A 15,519-nucleotide genomic window follows, 5' to 3' on the forward strand; every position below is an offset into this window, starting at 1 on the left:
AAGGGAGGGATGATCGACGACCAGGCGAACTATAGGGCCATTGCCCTATCTACCACCATTTCCAAGGTATTGGAGCTTGTCCTTGTTGAAAGGCTGCTTCCCTTTATAAGGACTTGCGATGCACAGTTTGGGTTTAAGAGTGGTCTCTCTACCACACATGCGACCTTTGCTTTTAAAGGGACTGTCCCACCTTCTAAAATGTTGTTAAAACCAGTTAAATTGTGCCCGCCTTTATAGATTGGATGACCAGGAACACGGTTCTGGCATTTATTTTTCATTAAACATCTTAGGCTTCCCATATTCCAAACACAAACTTTCAAATATGTGACGTCACAGCCCAAAATTACCTCCTTCCCCGCCAGAACTCTGGCGACGGGGGTGAGAGACGTTCGCGATGGGCCCCCCAGCAAAGTGGGCCCCCTCAACCTAATGGGGGCCCCTTACCAACAACGAAAGGTCAGATGATCATTGTCCTGATCATTACCAGCCAAATCGGGGAAAAGGACAAATATCTCTTGATCTGAAGAGGCACGTAAAAAACAACAGCATATTTACAGAAACACGACCATTCTGCCCATATTTGATGGACAGCGTGCAATTGGTGGCCAGCGGTCACTCAAATGGTCGGGCTGGGTCAAAAAGCTTTTAAAAAAAGCTCAACATCAGTTTTTCGACTATTACTTTTGATATAGGAGACGAGGTAGAGTAATGAAATTGTCTTGAATGTGTTGATCATCCATACGGATCAGTTGATGACCATCATGAACTTCTCAAGTAAGGGCATGACCTTGATCTGCGGTCACATTTGAAGTTGAACTTTTTATGTGAAATTATAGGCGTTAACGTAAAATGCGACTATTTAGATGGTTCTGCCCTCTGCTCTGTTGCCAAACTGTAGCCGCCGTCTGCTCCGCTCCGCCAAAAGGCCAGATGATTACCACGCTGTATTGTAACAGCGCATGTGCATGAGCACGGTTTCTGCCAAAGACACACAAACAAATATAACACGTACCACAGTTGAACATAGGCGTGAGGGACAGGTATATAGCTATATGAAGTACTATCTCACATTATTACACTTCAGTCAAATCTCGTACTTATGCCGACACACTTACGCCAAAACAATAATCATATCCTCACCATCGGAGTGACTCTCGGCAGGATGTAGACGGCAGCCAAAGTGAGCACAGTGCTCGAGCGCCACTAAAACCAGGCGCCAAAGTACGTGGCCGGGCGCGCCACACCAAACGGGCGCTGTCGAGACGTCGGGCGCCACACCAGACAGGCGCCACCAGCGCGCCGAACGCCTCACCAACGGCGCCACCAGTACGTCGAGCGCCGCACCAACCAGCGCCACCAACAGAAGCAGGCGCCACGGATGATTCGCACCAAAAACCGGGCGCAACCTGCATGCGACACCCCATTTACAAATGTGGCGTAACAGTGACAAAGAAACGAAACAAATCCATCTAAATGGTACAGGTAAGAGCCAAACTGTAACAGAGCTGACCACGTAAAAACCAGCAAAACGGTAATTATTAGAAATTATGCGAAACATTACAATCATGGCATACAATTTTATCCATACAAACCATTTCACTTACAGGGCACGCCGCGCCACACGTCCAACTCAACCAGAAACCAAAATGAACATCACTAAGCGTACCACAACTACATCACCTCTAATCGCCAATGAATAAAAATGCCAATAGAAACCGAAAGACAGGTATACCAAATCGCCACATATAATAAATGAGGGTCACGACACATAATACCTATGCCAAGATATCTTAAGCCAATGACGACAATCAAAAAACAAACGCCAACAGAAAGTTCAATACTGCCATCACTATACTGCACTAGTACTGACACACATACACATGTCACGGATCACCTAACGGATCGGCAACTCTCCCCGATTCCCTTTGTTATCGGTGTACCCGCGGAGCGGGCTGCCATCTAGCGGCGCGGATATCTTCACTAAGGAGGGGAGCCGGCCGCCCGCCGCAACCAGTGTTAAAAGGCACGAGGAAACGGGTGTGAACGCAACACCCGTCCGTCGTTTCCATCCTCAGGATGTTCAGATCAAGTTCAAATCCTTCTCCTCCACGCAGCAACTCTTGATCCGGGCTGGACAGGCAACTTTATCTCATGCGGGCTGCTCCCTTGAAGCGCACCACTGCTCCCATGGGAGCACACCCGTAGCCGGGTGCAGAGAGTGCTTGGGGGGCTGGTCGGCCTGTCCATTCGGACGGGCTCAGCCCCGGTGACTCTCTAGGGTGCCTGTCCATACCAATGTTTACCCCAATTCCTATAATCCTTCCGGCTCTGCAGTGGTCTCAATGGACCGAAAGGGCCTAACCCAACAAAACAAAAACAAACAAAGGTTAAGAACGGATTAAATTACGGAGTCTCTCTAACAGCTGGAATGTTACCATAACATGGAAATGTTACATACTTTATTCCCTAATCAGCTGGAGCATGCATAATGATCCAAATGTTTCTAGTTATGCTTGAGTTGTATGAGCAAGAAGCACGTCAGTGGTCGATAAAACTTCCAACGTGCCAACGCTCGTTGGAGCAAGATATTAGCAATACTTGGAAGAGCTGGAGACAGTCCGCCCGTCTACATGGATGCTTCCTTACGCCTAAAATACAGCATTGACTCATGACTTACTAATCGTCCGGTGCTGTTATCGGCTGCTCGGTACCGCGTGTATGTTCCCTCATTCACTCCTGGTTACCCTTCGGTCACCCCTCGCTGGGTCGGGCCAGTCGGCTATTTTTATCCTCATTCCGGCTAGGCCACCCGCTGAGCTCCCGCCGTGCCGCGCCGTCTGCGAGGGACCTGACCCTTCTGCCGGCAGAGGTTTCTCCAGGTGTCTCCAAGGAGCCATCGTAGCGCTAAGGGTGTGCTCCGCATACACATACATTGATTTTCGCCCTTACTAGCAGGGCCGCTGGCACGCGTTGGCAGCGCCCTGCGGGCATTTTTTCGCTTAGGGTCATTTTGTGGTGAGGAGGATCAGAAAATCAACCTTCCAACTTTCTCCAGGCCTGGGTGTTTTATCGAGCGCGCCTGAAAACGCACAGTGGACCGAAATCACACTTCGACTGCGTTACTTCGTATTAGGTAATATGATAAAAAGTCCGCTCTTTTCTCAATCAATAAGGACAAGTGCGTTAAAGCACACATATAAACTTTTAAATTAAAAGCTTTAAAATGCTAAATTTGAACATCTCTAAGCTGATGATAATCGTTAGTTGTTTCAGACTTTGGCGCGAAAACGTAGGCATTCAGATCCACCGTGCGACCGGTCACCGTAACTATGCAGTAGTGTGATGGTGTGAGTTGGGGAATCAAGGCCGTATAGGGAGAAGGTGAGGAGATACCGGTGTGCCGACGCGGCGGATGGCAGTGAATTTTCAGGATAGGTAGCAAAAGGCTCATTCCCAGACGTTGTGCCAAATTTTGCGGCGCTATGCGACACCAACTTTTACGCTATTCGCGAAAAAAAAAACTTAGGGAGGCTGCTCCCCCCCGCAAGGCGAGGGCTAAGTTGGAGACAGTGATGGGACTAAGATGTTCGTTGGAGCAACTCCAAGCATTTTATCGACCTCTGAAGCACGTCCTCGCAACTTTAACGTCGTTTTTGGCCGTAGGTACACGAAGACCTTTCCTCATCCGTCTGCCCATAGTACGAGTTCATCCCCTGTTCTTATCTAGACGGTCACCGGCTACCAGTTGGAGTAGATAACATCGGAGCAAATCCAACGAGCTGGCCATTAACGAGACTATAGGTGGACCTCGGCCCCTGTTTCACGATACGACCCTCCCCGCCGCTACAGGGTATCGACACTTAGCCGGTTTTCATTAAGACGTTGGCAACATTGTGAAGTTTGCTTACGTTTCCATAGGGACGGAGGCACCCATACCTGATGATGTTAGGTACTGGGTAGCAGCGTGCCGCTAAACAGTGACTATAGCTTTGGCCCCGAGGCTGGTTTAGCCACGTGTTACATCTCAAGATATCTGTGGCTTAGAGCCAGGTCAGGTCATTTTGCACCCTATATATTGCCTCATATTCAACATTCTCTCTCTATATATAATAATATATATAATACTAATAATAAGTCAATAAGAGCAAATTGAAAGGCGTCTCATTTGGTCTGGACGGGTCATTCTTAACACCCTCAAACATCGGGTTACATGTTAACAGTGGCATGAAAACGGTCAACAGCAGTTTTTTTTTACTATAACTTTTGACACACGTGCTAGAGCGATGAAAACACGTCAGATGTGTTCAGCTCGACGATACGGATCGACTGATATGCAGCATGACCCTTTCCGGTCAGGTCATGACCTTGGCCTGACGTAAAATTTTCAAAATGACCTTCCAAGGTCAACCTACGAGTATAGTTCATTCGACGCGTCTCGACGAGAGGAACACGATGCTGGCAAAAGTAATGTCGTGGCTCGTTTAAGTCAAAAGTTATTACCGAAAAAAAAAGTTTTTCGTAAACACGCCTCTTTTGGAGTTTTTGCCCTCTGGAGGCTACACCGTTGACCTGAGTTCAAATCTATGAATAAAACTCAGAAAGACCTGTGAAAGAGCTATCGAATGCGCTTTTCCGCGGCGCTGTAGTTCTATTGGTTCTCAAGTTATGCGTCGGGTGTTTCGAAAACTGTTGAAATGGACAAAATTTGCCTTTAATGACCTCTGGTAACCTGACCTTTGACCTGACCTAAAAAATGACTGAAGTATTTCCACCATTATTTTTACGCTCTTTGGAATGCCGCTTACCCCGTGTGGCTACGTGGCCCAGAAGCCGAGTTGGGGGGGGGGGGGGGACGGGCGGGGGTTTCATACACCCTCGACCCGGCGCGGTTGGTACCGTGTACCGGCCCGGCGTGGGTTTTTACTTTGTGCAAGTATATTTGTGAAAGTTACAGGTTTAATTTAATCGGCAGATGAATATTTATCAAAAATATACTCATGAAATATATGTAAGAGATGACAGCGATCGGAAAATTACCCATTTCACGATGGACGCTAGGTCGCCCACGTGGGTATGAAAACAACGATTTTCATGACAAAGGATACAATCTCAAATACTTAACCTGTCTCTAACAATTCTTGCCATTCTCATTTATACCATAGGTATCTTCTAAGCTAGCTGAGAAACCATGTTCCGCAGAAAAATCACTTAATTAGCTCCGACACGACGCCCTCAACACGCACGAGGCCGGCCGCTTCCTTAGTGAAGATAGTTCACTTAAATGCCCACCAGGTGGCAGGGGAGACAGGTCGCGGGGGGGAGTTGCCGATCCGTTATGTGATCCGTGCACATGTACTGCCACTAGCCGGCGGTGCCATCTATTGCCGAGCTACGCAAGCAGGAGGGCCACAGGGGGCGCTACTGTCGACCTAACCGCGCACCGAGCAGCTGAGTCGAGCAGACGTACGAGCAGCGCCTACACAAACCATTGACATGAGGCATTGAGGTCAAATCTTAAAAGCGAAAGCGTTTTGAAAGGCCTATCGAATGAGTCGTTCCCGAAGCTCTAGCTCTTTGGTTCACGAGTTATACGGTTATTTGTGAAAATATAAAAACAGGAATTTTTTCGTACTAATCTTGTCTTTGTGTTTATCGTAATTTTATCGTTATATCATCTTCAATGACCTCAGCGATGACCTAATCGAAAATTGAAAAATGACCTGTACGATTCTGAAGCATCCTACAGCTATCTGCTGCTTTTCTCGTCTTTCTAGCCTTCTTAAATTATGATCGGGTTTGGCCGATACGCTGATGGCTGATTACACTCGTTAGAGAGCTATCGAAACCACTTTCAGCGCGCTATAGCTTTATATGTCCTCGAGTGTCGAAATAGGCGAAACTTTCCCTTCGATGAACATGATGACGTGGGCTTTGGTCTGAAGTGCAACATGACTGAAGTAATTTCTCCATGATTTTCGACGCTCTTTAGAAAGCCGCCTACCGCCGCACTTGTCGCTACGTGACCCTGGAGTCAGGTTAGAAGGGAATATTCAAACACCCCTCAGGGGCGTAAAACTGGAAAGCCTGGGGGCTGGGGCCCTGCTCTGCGGGGCGCGGTCGAGCTAGGCTAGAGCCAGTTCGGGATGTTTACAAGCCCACGTAAAGCACTCAAGAATCTGCATAGAGCACAGGCCTTCCAAGACTTGGGGGTTTAGCTATCAACAATCGACATGGTCTTTTGAGACCTGCGTGGTGGCTATCAGAGGTCGGTGGGCCCCTCAAAAGCCGGTGCAGGAGCCTCAGGTGTCAGTTTGGAGCCATCATGGACCGGTGTGGAGTCCTAATGAATACCTAGGCGTCAAACTCCTAGACGTCAGGGTGGGGCCGGGCGGTGAGGCAGGCACAGGCCAGAAGAGAAGAGGAATTTTCAGATGTCGGCTTGGCATCTTAGGGCCCTGCATGGCTTTCTCAGAGGCTGACATATCGTACTGCGGGACCTCCATGAGCCTCAAAAACCTCTATGGGCCCCCTCACGCTTGGGGTAGGCTTCCTGAAGCATAAAATCTCTGAGTCTTGAGATGGGCCCATTAGACATGAACTGGGCCATCAATATACATGTGGTGAGTTGACCTATATCAAACATGATATCGGCTCAATCAGGATTGGGATAGGCCCTCTCAGACCCAGACCAGGCACGGAGTACGGACCCTCCCACACATAGGATGGTCCTTTCATTCCTGGGATGAGTCTTCTCAGGCCTGAACTGGGCCCTCTCAGACCTGAAATGGGCCCCTCTCAGGCCTCAAATAGGTCCTCTAGGGCCTGAAATGGGCCCTCTCAGGCCTGACATTAGCCCTCTCAGACCTGAAATGGGCCCCCTCAGCCCGGAAATGGTCCCTATCATGTCGAAAAAGGGCCCCCTCATACCGTAACTGGGCCCTATCAGGTCTGAAATGGTGCCTCTTATGCCTGAAATGGGCCCCTCTCAGGCCTCAAACGGGCCCTCTCTGGCCTCAAACGGTCCCTCTCTGGCCTCAAACGGGCCCTCTCTGGCCTCAAACAGGCCCTCTAGGGCATGAAATATGGGCCCTCTCAAGCTTGAAATGGACCCCTCAGGCCTAAAATGGACCCTATCAGGCCTCAAACATGCCCTCTAGGGCCTGAAATGGACCCTCTCAAGCTTCAACTGGGCCCCTTCAGGCCTGAAATGGGCCCTCATAGACCTGAAATGGGCCCTCTCAGGCCTGAAATGGGCCCTCTCAGGCCTGAAGTAGCCCTCTCATGCCATGGAACGGGCCCTCCTAGGCCTTGGATTAGTTCAATCAGGCCTTGGATGTACCCTCTTAAATCATAAAATGGGACTATAAATCCTAAAGGGGGGGGGGGCTATCAAGACTGAAAACTGTTTTTCAGTCCAATGACGGACCTTGACATTAGTGATAAAAAATTGTCAGGCTGCCTAACGTTACAGTTCGAGTCGACGGTGGGCCCCTAGGATAAGAGACGGGGGTGAGATCTCACCCCTTTCACCCCCCCCCTGGCTGCGCCACTGCAGGTAAATGTATTTGGGAGGTACTTAAAATACGTAATAAATCGGGTTTTTCGCTGGTGCATCACCAAAACGGATTGACAATGGTCTTATGATGCTACAAACATGTGTGAAAGAATGACCTAAAGTAAATTGATCTAAACTGAAGAGCAGCAAGGCCCCTGGGTGGGATATGGTCTCTACTGATCATCTGCTCCACATGCATCCTCTGCTTCATGAAATCCTCGCTGTGATTTTCAATGTCATGCTCAATCACTGCTCTCTACCAGATGGTCTGTCACATTCATTGCTGGTGTCCCTGCTAAAAGAGAAGGGAGGGATGATCGACGACCAGGCGAACTATAGGGCTATTGCCCTATCTACCACCATTTCCAAGGTATTGGAGCTTGTCCTTGTTGAAAGGCTGCTTCCCTTTATAAGCACTTGCGATGCACAGTTTGGGTTTAAGAGTGGTCTCTCTACCACACATGCGACCTTTGCTTTTAAAGGGACTGTCCCACCTTTTAAAACGTTGTTAAAACCAGTTAAATTGTGCCCGACTTTATAGATTGGATGACCAGGAACACGGTTCTGGCATTTATTTTTCATTAAACATCTTAGGCTTCCCATATTCCAAACACAAACTTTCAAATATGTGACGTCACAGCCCAAAATTACCTCCTTCCCCAGGCCACATTACTGTCATAAAGCTGATTCTTTTTACTCTGTAGGCACCACAACAAAGTTCAGACCAAGTTTTAAGCGATTTTTCAACGAACAAACCCATTTAAATCAGAATGACTAAACGAGGTGACGTCACACTAACGGTCGCTCCATGTTGAAGATAGGGCCTTGAGCAAGGCCCATTTTCAAATGAAGGGAACGAATTTCTTCAACACCAAGAGGCCGCGGGGGTTGCAATCTAGATAGATAGTGGTTTCTGAACCTCGCCGCAAACTTGGCTATCTCAACTCAAACCCCATGTTAAAGGTGGGATAGTCCCTTTAAAGAAACTATTCACTTCTTTACTAAACAAGGTACTCCAGTATATGCGTGCTTTTTGGACGCCAGTAAGGCTTTTGACAGGGTATGCCACTCGAAACTACTGAAAATCTTGGTTGAGCGCGGTGCTCCGCTAAAGTACCTTAAGCTGCTAATGTAATGGTACCGGACCCAAACGATGTCTGTCAAATGGGCTAATGTTGAGTCTGACTCCTTCTTGGTAAAAAATGGTGTGCGTCAGAGTGGCAGCCTGTCACCCTTACTATTCAGTTTGTACATCGATGATCTGCTGTGTGATATTCGTCAGTCTGGCTTAGGCCGTCACATCGGGTCATGCGCCGTGAATGTTTTTGCTTATGCCGACGATATCGTTATTCTGTCCCCCACTAGGGCGGGCTTAGAAAGGCTTGTGAGGAAATGTGAGCAGTTTGCGTTATCCCGAGACATAAAATTCAATGCGAGAAAATCGGTGTGCATGATGTTTACCCCAGAACGGCCCTACAGCCGCAAGCACTTAGGGCTTTACTCGCCTAACAGTATCACTTTAGACGGCCAGCCCATGTTATGGGTTAATAGCTTCAAGTACTTAGGGCATATGCTAATGAGCGACCTCAGTGACAGTGCTGACATGCGTAGAACAAAACGTATCCTGTATTATGGTACTAACATGATTTGTGCGAGGGTAGGCTATGCAGACAGAGACATTCTGGTGAGATTGTTTAAATCCTACTGCTCTAGCCTGTATGGTTGTGAGCTTTGGAACACCTCTGTGCACAAAAAGGCATTCAATGAGCTCTGCGTAGCCTACCACTCATGCATCAAAAGACTTGTTAAACTACTACGATCAACTCGTAATCATGACATGTGTCTCGCTCTAGAACTGCTTCCATGCCCCATTTTGGTAGCTTGCAGACAATTGTCGTTCTGGCGGAGGCTAAATTCGTGTGACAACTCAATCGTGAGAGCGCTTCTTGCCAGCGGCATTGATGCACATGGCCTGCTTGCTACCACACATGTGCAGATCACAGGGGCGGATCCAGGAATTTTCGGGAGGGGGGGGGGCGGCAAGTCAAATTAGGGGCGACCTGGCAATCTGGGGGCGCTTCATACGAAGGGGCGCCAAACCGTCGTCAAAATCGAGAGTCGTCAAACCCGCGCCGTGCTGGGGGACGGCATGCTCCCCCCTCAGGTTTTTCGCAAATATCTGAAAAACAGCTGCGCGCAGCGCCGCCGTTTTTAGCACACCTTATCATGCATCTTTTCTGCACAAGTTGTTAAAATGTCAGACCCGGGTCATGCAACGACAGGTCACCAGGTCAAGCCAAGTGACCTACCGCCAGATAAGTTAAAATGTTCACCATGACCATTGCTATACCGACTGAACGGTCGCTTTGAAACTGTCAGCGATTGGTGAAAGCAACAATATTCATGAAATGTATATCTCGGAATTTTGATATTTGTGAGCTAAGGTTAGGTCAGTATTGCGACCTCTCCAATCTCCATTAGGTATATACCTAACTAAGTTTCTGGGAGACAACTGAAAGGCATCTCTTTTGGATGAGCGCCATTCTAGACAATCGCAAGCATTTGGAATTAGAATACATGTAAAATTAACACACTGGATAAGAAAATTGCACCTGTGACCATTTATTATGTCCCACAGGTCATCCCAGTTCATGAAGGTCTACAACAGTTTTTTGAAAATAACTTTTGATAGATACATGCTAGAACGATAAAAGCACCTCAGTTGTGTTCAGCTCGACGATACGGATCGACTGATATGCAACATGACATTTCCCGGGGAGGTCATGACCTTGACCTGAATTACCTTTTCAAGGTCATTCTATCGTCCATTCGACGCGTCTCGACGACAGAAACGCGATGCTGGCAAGCGTAATGTCGAGACTCTCTTGAGTCGAAATCTAGCGCAGGAAATGTAAAACTGTTAATTTTAGAGTTTTTGCCCTCTGGAGGCTAAACCGTTGACCAGAGGTCAATTCTGAGGGCAGTTTACAGAAACACCGTTGAAAGGGCTATTGAATGCGTTTTACCGCGGCACTATAGCTCTATTGGTTTCCGAATTCCGAGCTATGTGCCGGTGTTTCGAAAAATGTTGACATAGGCAACATTTTACCTTTGATGACCTTTGGTGAACTAACCTTATTTGGCCTAACCTAGAAAACCGCTTACCGCGTGTCGCTACGCGCCCTAGGAGCCGAGTAAGACGAGGGGGCGTGACCTCCCCCCCCCAGCACGACACGGAAAACTCAGACCACCAGCACGGCGCGGGTTAAAAGTCGTAGATGTGCGCCGCTACGTTAGCAAAAAATATTAGCAAAAAGGTGGCTTCCATTTGCTGGTGCATACTTCTTCTTCCGGTGATGTCCCTTTTTTCTGGAAGCATCTCACTTTTGCTGGTTTGCCTCACTTCTCCTGGGGGTGCCCTACCTAACCTCTGCTTGGATCACCCAATCCCTCATGGGGAGGCCCACTTTGCTTAAGTCGCCTCATTTCTTCTAAGAACGACCAATTTGCTGTAGGCGACCCACTTATCTGGGACGCCCATCTTCTGCTAGAAGCGCCCCTTTTCTTCCTGATGCGTCACACTTCTACTTGGAGTGCACTGTTCTGTTAGGGTGCCCCTTTGCTGCTGGGGAGTCCCTTTTTCTACTGTGAATGGGGCGACCCTCTCCTGTTGGGCGACCCCAAATTCTGCTGGAGGTGCCCCATTTCTGTCCAACTTTTGCTGGGGTGCCTCTGTCCTGCAGGGGGCACTTCTCTTTTGCTGGACACGTCTCTGCTGGAGGCGCCCTTCCACTGCGGGCGACGTCTCTCCTCTGCTAGCGGCACCCATTTTCTTCTTATGGGCTCCTCTTTTTTGCTGGGGCGCCCCTCTTTTGTTCGGAGTGGGGCACTCCTCTCCTTTTTCTGGGGCACCGCCCCTCTGCTGGGGCTGCCCTTCCGCTGTCAGAGGCGCCCCCCCCCCTCTTGTGCAGAATATGCTCCTTTTCTTCTTGTAATGGGGCGCCCCTCTTCTACTGGGGGCACCCGACGACTGGTGTCTGCTGGGGCGCCCATCTGCTGCCGGGGCAACTCTCTTCTGCCGGATATTGTCAATGGGGCGCCCCTATCCTGCTCGGCGAGCCAAACCTCTGCCGGAGACTCCCTATTTCTGATCAACTTTTGCTGTGGTGCCTCTCTTCTGCTGGGGCGCCCCTCTTCTGCTGGGGGCGCCCCTCTCCTGGTGGAGACCCTTCTCTTCTGCTGGGCCCCTTCCGCTGCCGGGGGCGCCCATCTGCTGTCAGGGCGCCCCTCTTCTCGGAATGGGGGCGCCTCTCTCCGTTTGCTGGGGAGTCGCTCCTCTTCGGGGGTGCTTTCTCCTGCTGGGGTGCCCTTCCGCTGCCAGGGGCGCCCCTCTTGAACAGAAGGTATCTTTTTATTCTTGTAATAAGACGCCCCTCTTCTGCTGGGGGGCGCCCATCGGTTGCTGGGGCGACTCTCATCTGCTGGGAATGGGCAATTGGGCATCGCTCTCCTGCTTGGTGAGCCCAACTTCTGCTGGAGGCGCCCTATTTCTTCTCAACCTTTGCTGTGTCGCCGCTCTTCTGCTCGGGACGCCCTCTCTGCCGCGAGCTATGGGCGTCTTTTCGGATGGAGGGGGGGGGGGGGGCGCCCCCGCCGCCCCCCGCTGGATCTGCGCCTGGCAGATCAGACGCTCCTACGACCTGCTGGGCCTGAACCTCCATGCAGTGAGTGGACGCGATTTAACGAACATGTTCGTCGGCCGACTGGAACGCTTTGTTCGCACACGAAACGAAATGGCAGGCATAAGAGTCTGATACCAATAGGTACTTTCTGACGTTTGTATGTGTGTGTGTGTGTGTGTGTGTGTGTGTGTGTGTGTGTGTGTGTGTGTGTGTGTGTGTGTGTGTGTGTACTGTGTGTGCTTGGGAATGTGTGTGTATCATTATCATTGTCGCGTTTTATTCTACCATGAATATGTGCCTCATGGCATGAAATAAATGAAATGAAATGAAATGAAAAAAAAATGGTAAGGTCACGCCACTGGCCTGACATTAGGTCACGGATATAAAAAATCCGAGATATATATATACAAATTATAGGCGCCCATAACATCATGCAATCCACCAAGTGTAAACCTCTCTGACAAACATTGCAGGCTGCACATGATTGCAAACTTTTTTAGGCTTGGTCAGTTTAACTTGACCTGGTGACCTGACCTGACATGACCTGGGGTCAAAAATTTCAGATATTGTCCAACATTGATGTAAAGAAAGCTACTCCAACGCGGTTTTTTATTCACACGCAAAAAAAAAAACGCGACAGGGTGGTAACTTATGCCCCCCACTGGTGCCATAGGTGTAGGAACAGGGGGGCCGGGGGGCCATGGCCCCCACTTTCGGAGGTGGGGGGGGGGGGGGGGGTGGGGGGCAGCAATGTTAACTGCCCCCCCACTTTTTGCTGACTGAAGTGTCTGTATACCTACGGTACCTACCACCCGGTAACTTGACAACTATTCAGCTTGCCCTTTGATAAAGATTCCCTTTTGTGTCTACAGCGTTATTGACCGCAATTTCCTTCACTCAATGAAGGAAACCATATCAGAGACAAGACTGTGGGTCCTGGTGACAGCATTTTGTTGAACACGAGGAGGCGCGGGACAGCGAGCACTGAAAAGGTATAAGACAATACTAGCACGGTGCAGGAGAATGCGTATACAAACGACCAACCGTCGTATGACCGGATCTGCTTGGAGTCGGCATAGTTCGTCAAAGGCGTACTGGCTGGGGGCCAGGGTGACCGTGCCACCGCCTCTGCTCAAACAGGCTGGTGGCCAGCAATGTCTGTATCTGCCCCTCCCCCTTCCACTTTCAGTGCAGTGGTGGTCGCAGAGGGGGGATCAGGGCCATGCCCTTCCCCCCTCCAAAGGCTAATCAGGGGGCCATCATATCATTTGCCCCCCCCCCCCCCAACCAACCAATAGGCCCCCATGGGCGTATGGGGCTCTGGCCTTTATTCGACTGTCACGAGGCTCAAGAATTCCACGCTAGCTATTAACAGCTCCCAAACCAGTCTTTGAGGGTCCTACACTGATCTCGGAGGGCCCTTCAGTGGCGGTCAAGCGCCCACATTGACCGCTGAGAACCCACATTGACCTCATTTGAGGGCCCCTAAACCGGCCTCAAGGGCCCAGCCGGCGTCTGAGGGCCTCACACCGGCCTCTGGTGGCCTCATTTCTGTCTGTGGGGTCCCAAGACTAACCTTTAGGTGCCTCTGAGGGTCCCGCACTGAATTCTGAAGACCCGATGCCGGCCTCTAAGGGTCCGCATCGGCCTCTGAGGGTCCATCTTGGCCTTAGGGGTCCAAAGCCGGCCCATGCCGGTCTTTTAGGGCCCCACACTGACCTCTAAGGGCCCATGCTGGCCTGTAAGGACCCACATTAGCCTATGAGGGCCCTGCTCGGGATTCTGAAGACCTGATGCCGGCTTCTGAGGCCCATCTCGGTTTTTGAGGGTCTTCTTCTGGTCTCTGGGGTCCAACACCGGCCCATGCTGGTATTTTAGGGTCCCACATTGACCTCTAAGGGCTCCGCACTGGATTCTGAAGATCCGATGCTGGCCTCTGAGGCCCATCTTGGTTTTTGAGGGCCTTCTGCTGGCCTCTGGGGTCCAACACAGGCCCATGCCGGCATTTTAGGGTCTCACACTGACCTCTGAGGGCCCATGCTGGCCTGCAAGGACCCACATTAGCCTCTGATGGCCCAAGTCGGCATCTAAAGGTCTCATCCTGCCCTTTGCAGGCCCTGTACTGGTCTCTGAGGGCCTTAACCCTCGCCGGCCGATGGGGGGGGGGCGGGTGCCGCCCCTCCATAGTTTTTTTTTTCGCGATAGCCCCGAACACGCCGGGGATAGAGAGCTGAAGCTTTGCATACCTGAACTTTGAATCAAGCCGGATCTTTTGATACCAACCGCATTTTCGGGTCAGATCAGGTCACTGACCCATGAGGTCATAAGTGAACCTCTGCACGGTCTTCAGGTGTCGCAACTTCGCAACGCCCTCACTGCCAGAGGGGATTTCACAGGGAAATGAACCTTGGAGAACCTAGTATCCATTAGGAGTCTCACAACTTGTACATACGTCTGACTGCCGTTGCAGTGGGTAGGCCCGGGCTGTGTACGTGTCCGACTGATGCGTACGTCTGACTGCCGTTGCAGTGGGTAGGCGGCGACGGAAGGAGGTGCGCCACAGACGACAGCGCACCACCTTTAGCTCGGAGCAGACTCTGCGGCTCGAAATGGAGTACCGCAGAAACGAGTACATCTCACGAGCACGCAGGTGAGCCGGCGGACCATTGCTGGCCAGTGAAACAGAGCTGTGTATGTAAATGTCCAAGGTATTTGAACTCATTGACACGGAGTATAATGCATGATGACTTCTTGTTCATAAGTTTGATTGATTTCGTTCTTCCCAAAGGCAGACAATATGTGCTCCTCTCCATATTCCCCTTCACTCAACAAATTTTGATTACTTCTTCCAAAAGGTCTAAGGCAATACATTGGTAAAAACACCAATGGATGACTCATATGACATATCAAAAGTCAATACTCCTGTCTCCATCAGCTTTTGGTCATGGTGGCAATGTACTGTGATGAGGACTTCTCACTGGGCTAGATCCAATGTCTTTGTACGTTAGGCGGCACGGGCGGACATCGATAGCAGCTCCTCTATCGGTCACTAGGGAAAGCTTGGCTGTAGGCGACGAAATACCGGCTGAGTTGTCACACGTTGAATAGGTTTATAGACATCCGTCTTGTGCAAATGTTGAACTTTTGCCTTCAATATTTCTACAGGCAATTTTAGAAGTGTCTTCACACAGATTACAAAACCATTTAGATTATTGTATTCACTTCAAGCCTTTCCTATTGTTCTTGACGATGATGCAGGAACTATTTCTAATTAGTGTTTCT

At 49.9% G+C, this 15,519-nt stretch overlaps 1 protein-coding gene across 1 annotated transcript in view; it reads left to right on the top strand.

The window, feature by feature from the left end:
- The window catches only part of LOC122392469 (homeobox protein rough-like), a 47,618-nt gene extending 32,647 nt beyond the window's left edge, over window positions 1-14,971 (top strand). The window contains exon 2 of the mRNA XM_043387351.1: window positions 14,767-14,971. Coding sequence (XP_043243286.1) covers window positions 14,767-14,891 — 125 coding nt within the window. The 3' untranslated portion in view covers window positions 14,892-14,971. The remainder of the gene's footprint in view (window positions 1-14,766) is intronic.
- The last annotated feature ends 548 nt before the right edge of the window (window positions 14,972-15,519 follow it).

This window comes from Amphibalanus amphitrite, unplaced genomic scaffold, assembly GCF_019059575.1.
Source record: "Amphibalanus amphitrite isolate SeventyFive unplaced genomic scaffold, NRLGWU_Aamphi_draft 000023F_arrow, whole genome shotgun sequence".
Lineage (NCBI taxonomy): Eukaryota > Metazoa > Arthropoda > Thecostraca > Balanomorpha > Balanidae > Amphibalanus > Amphibalanus amphitrite.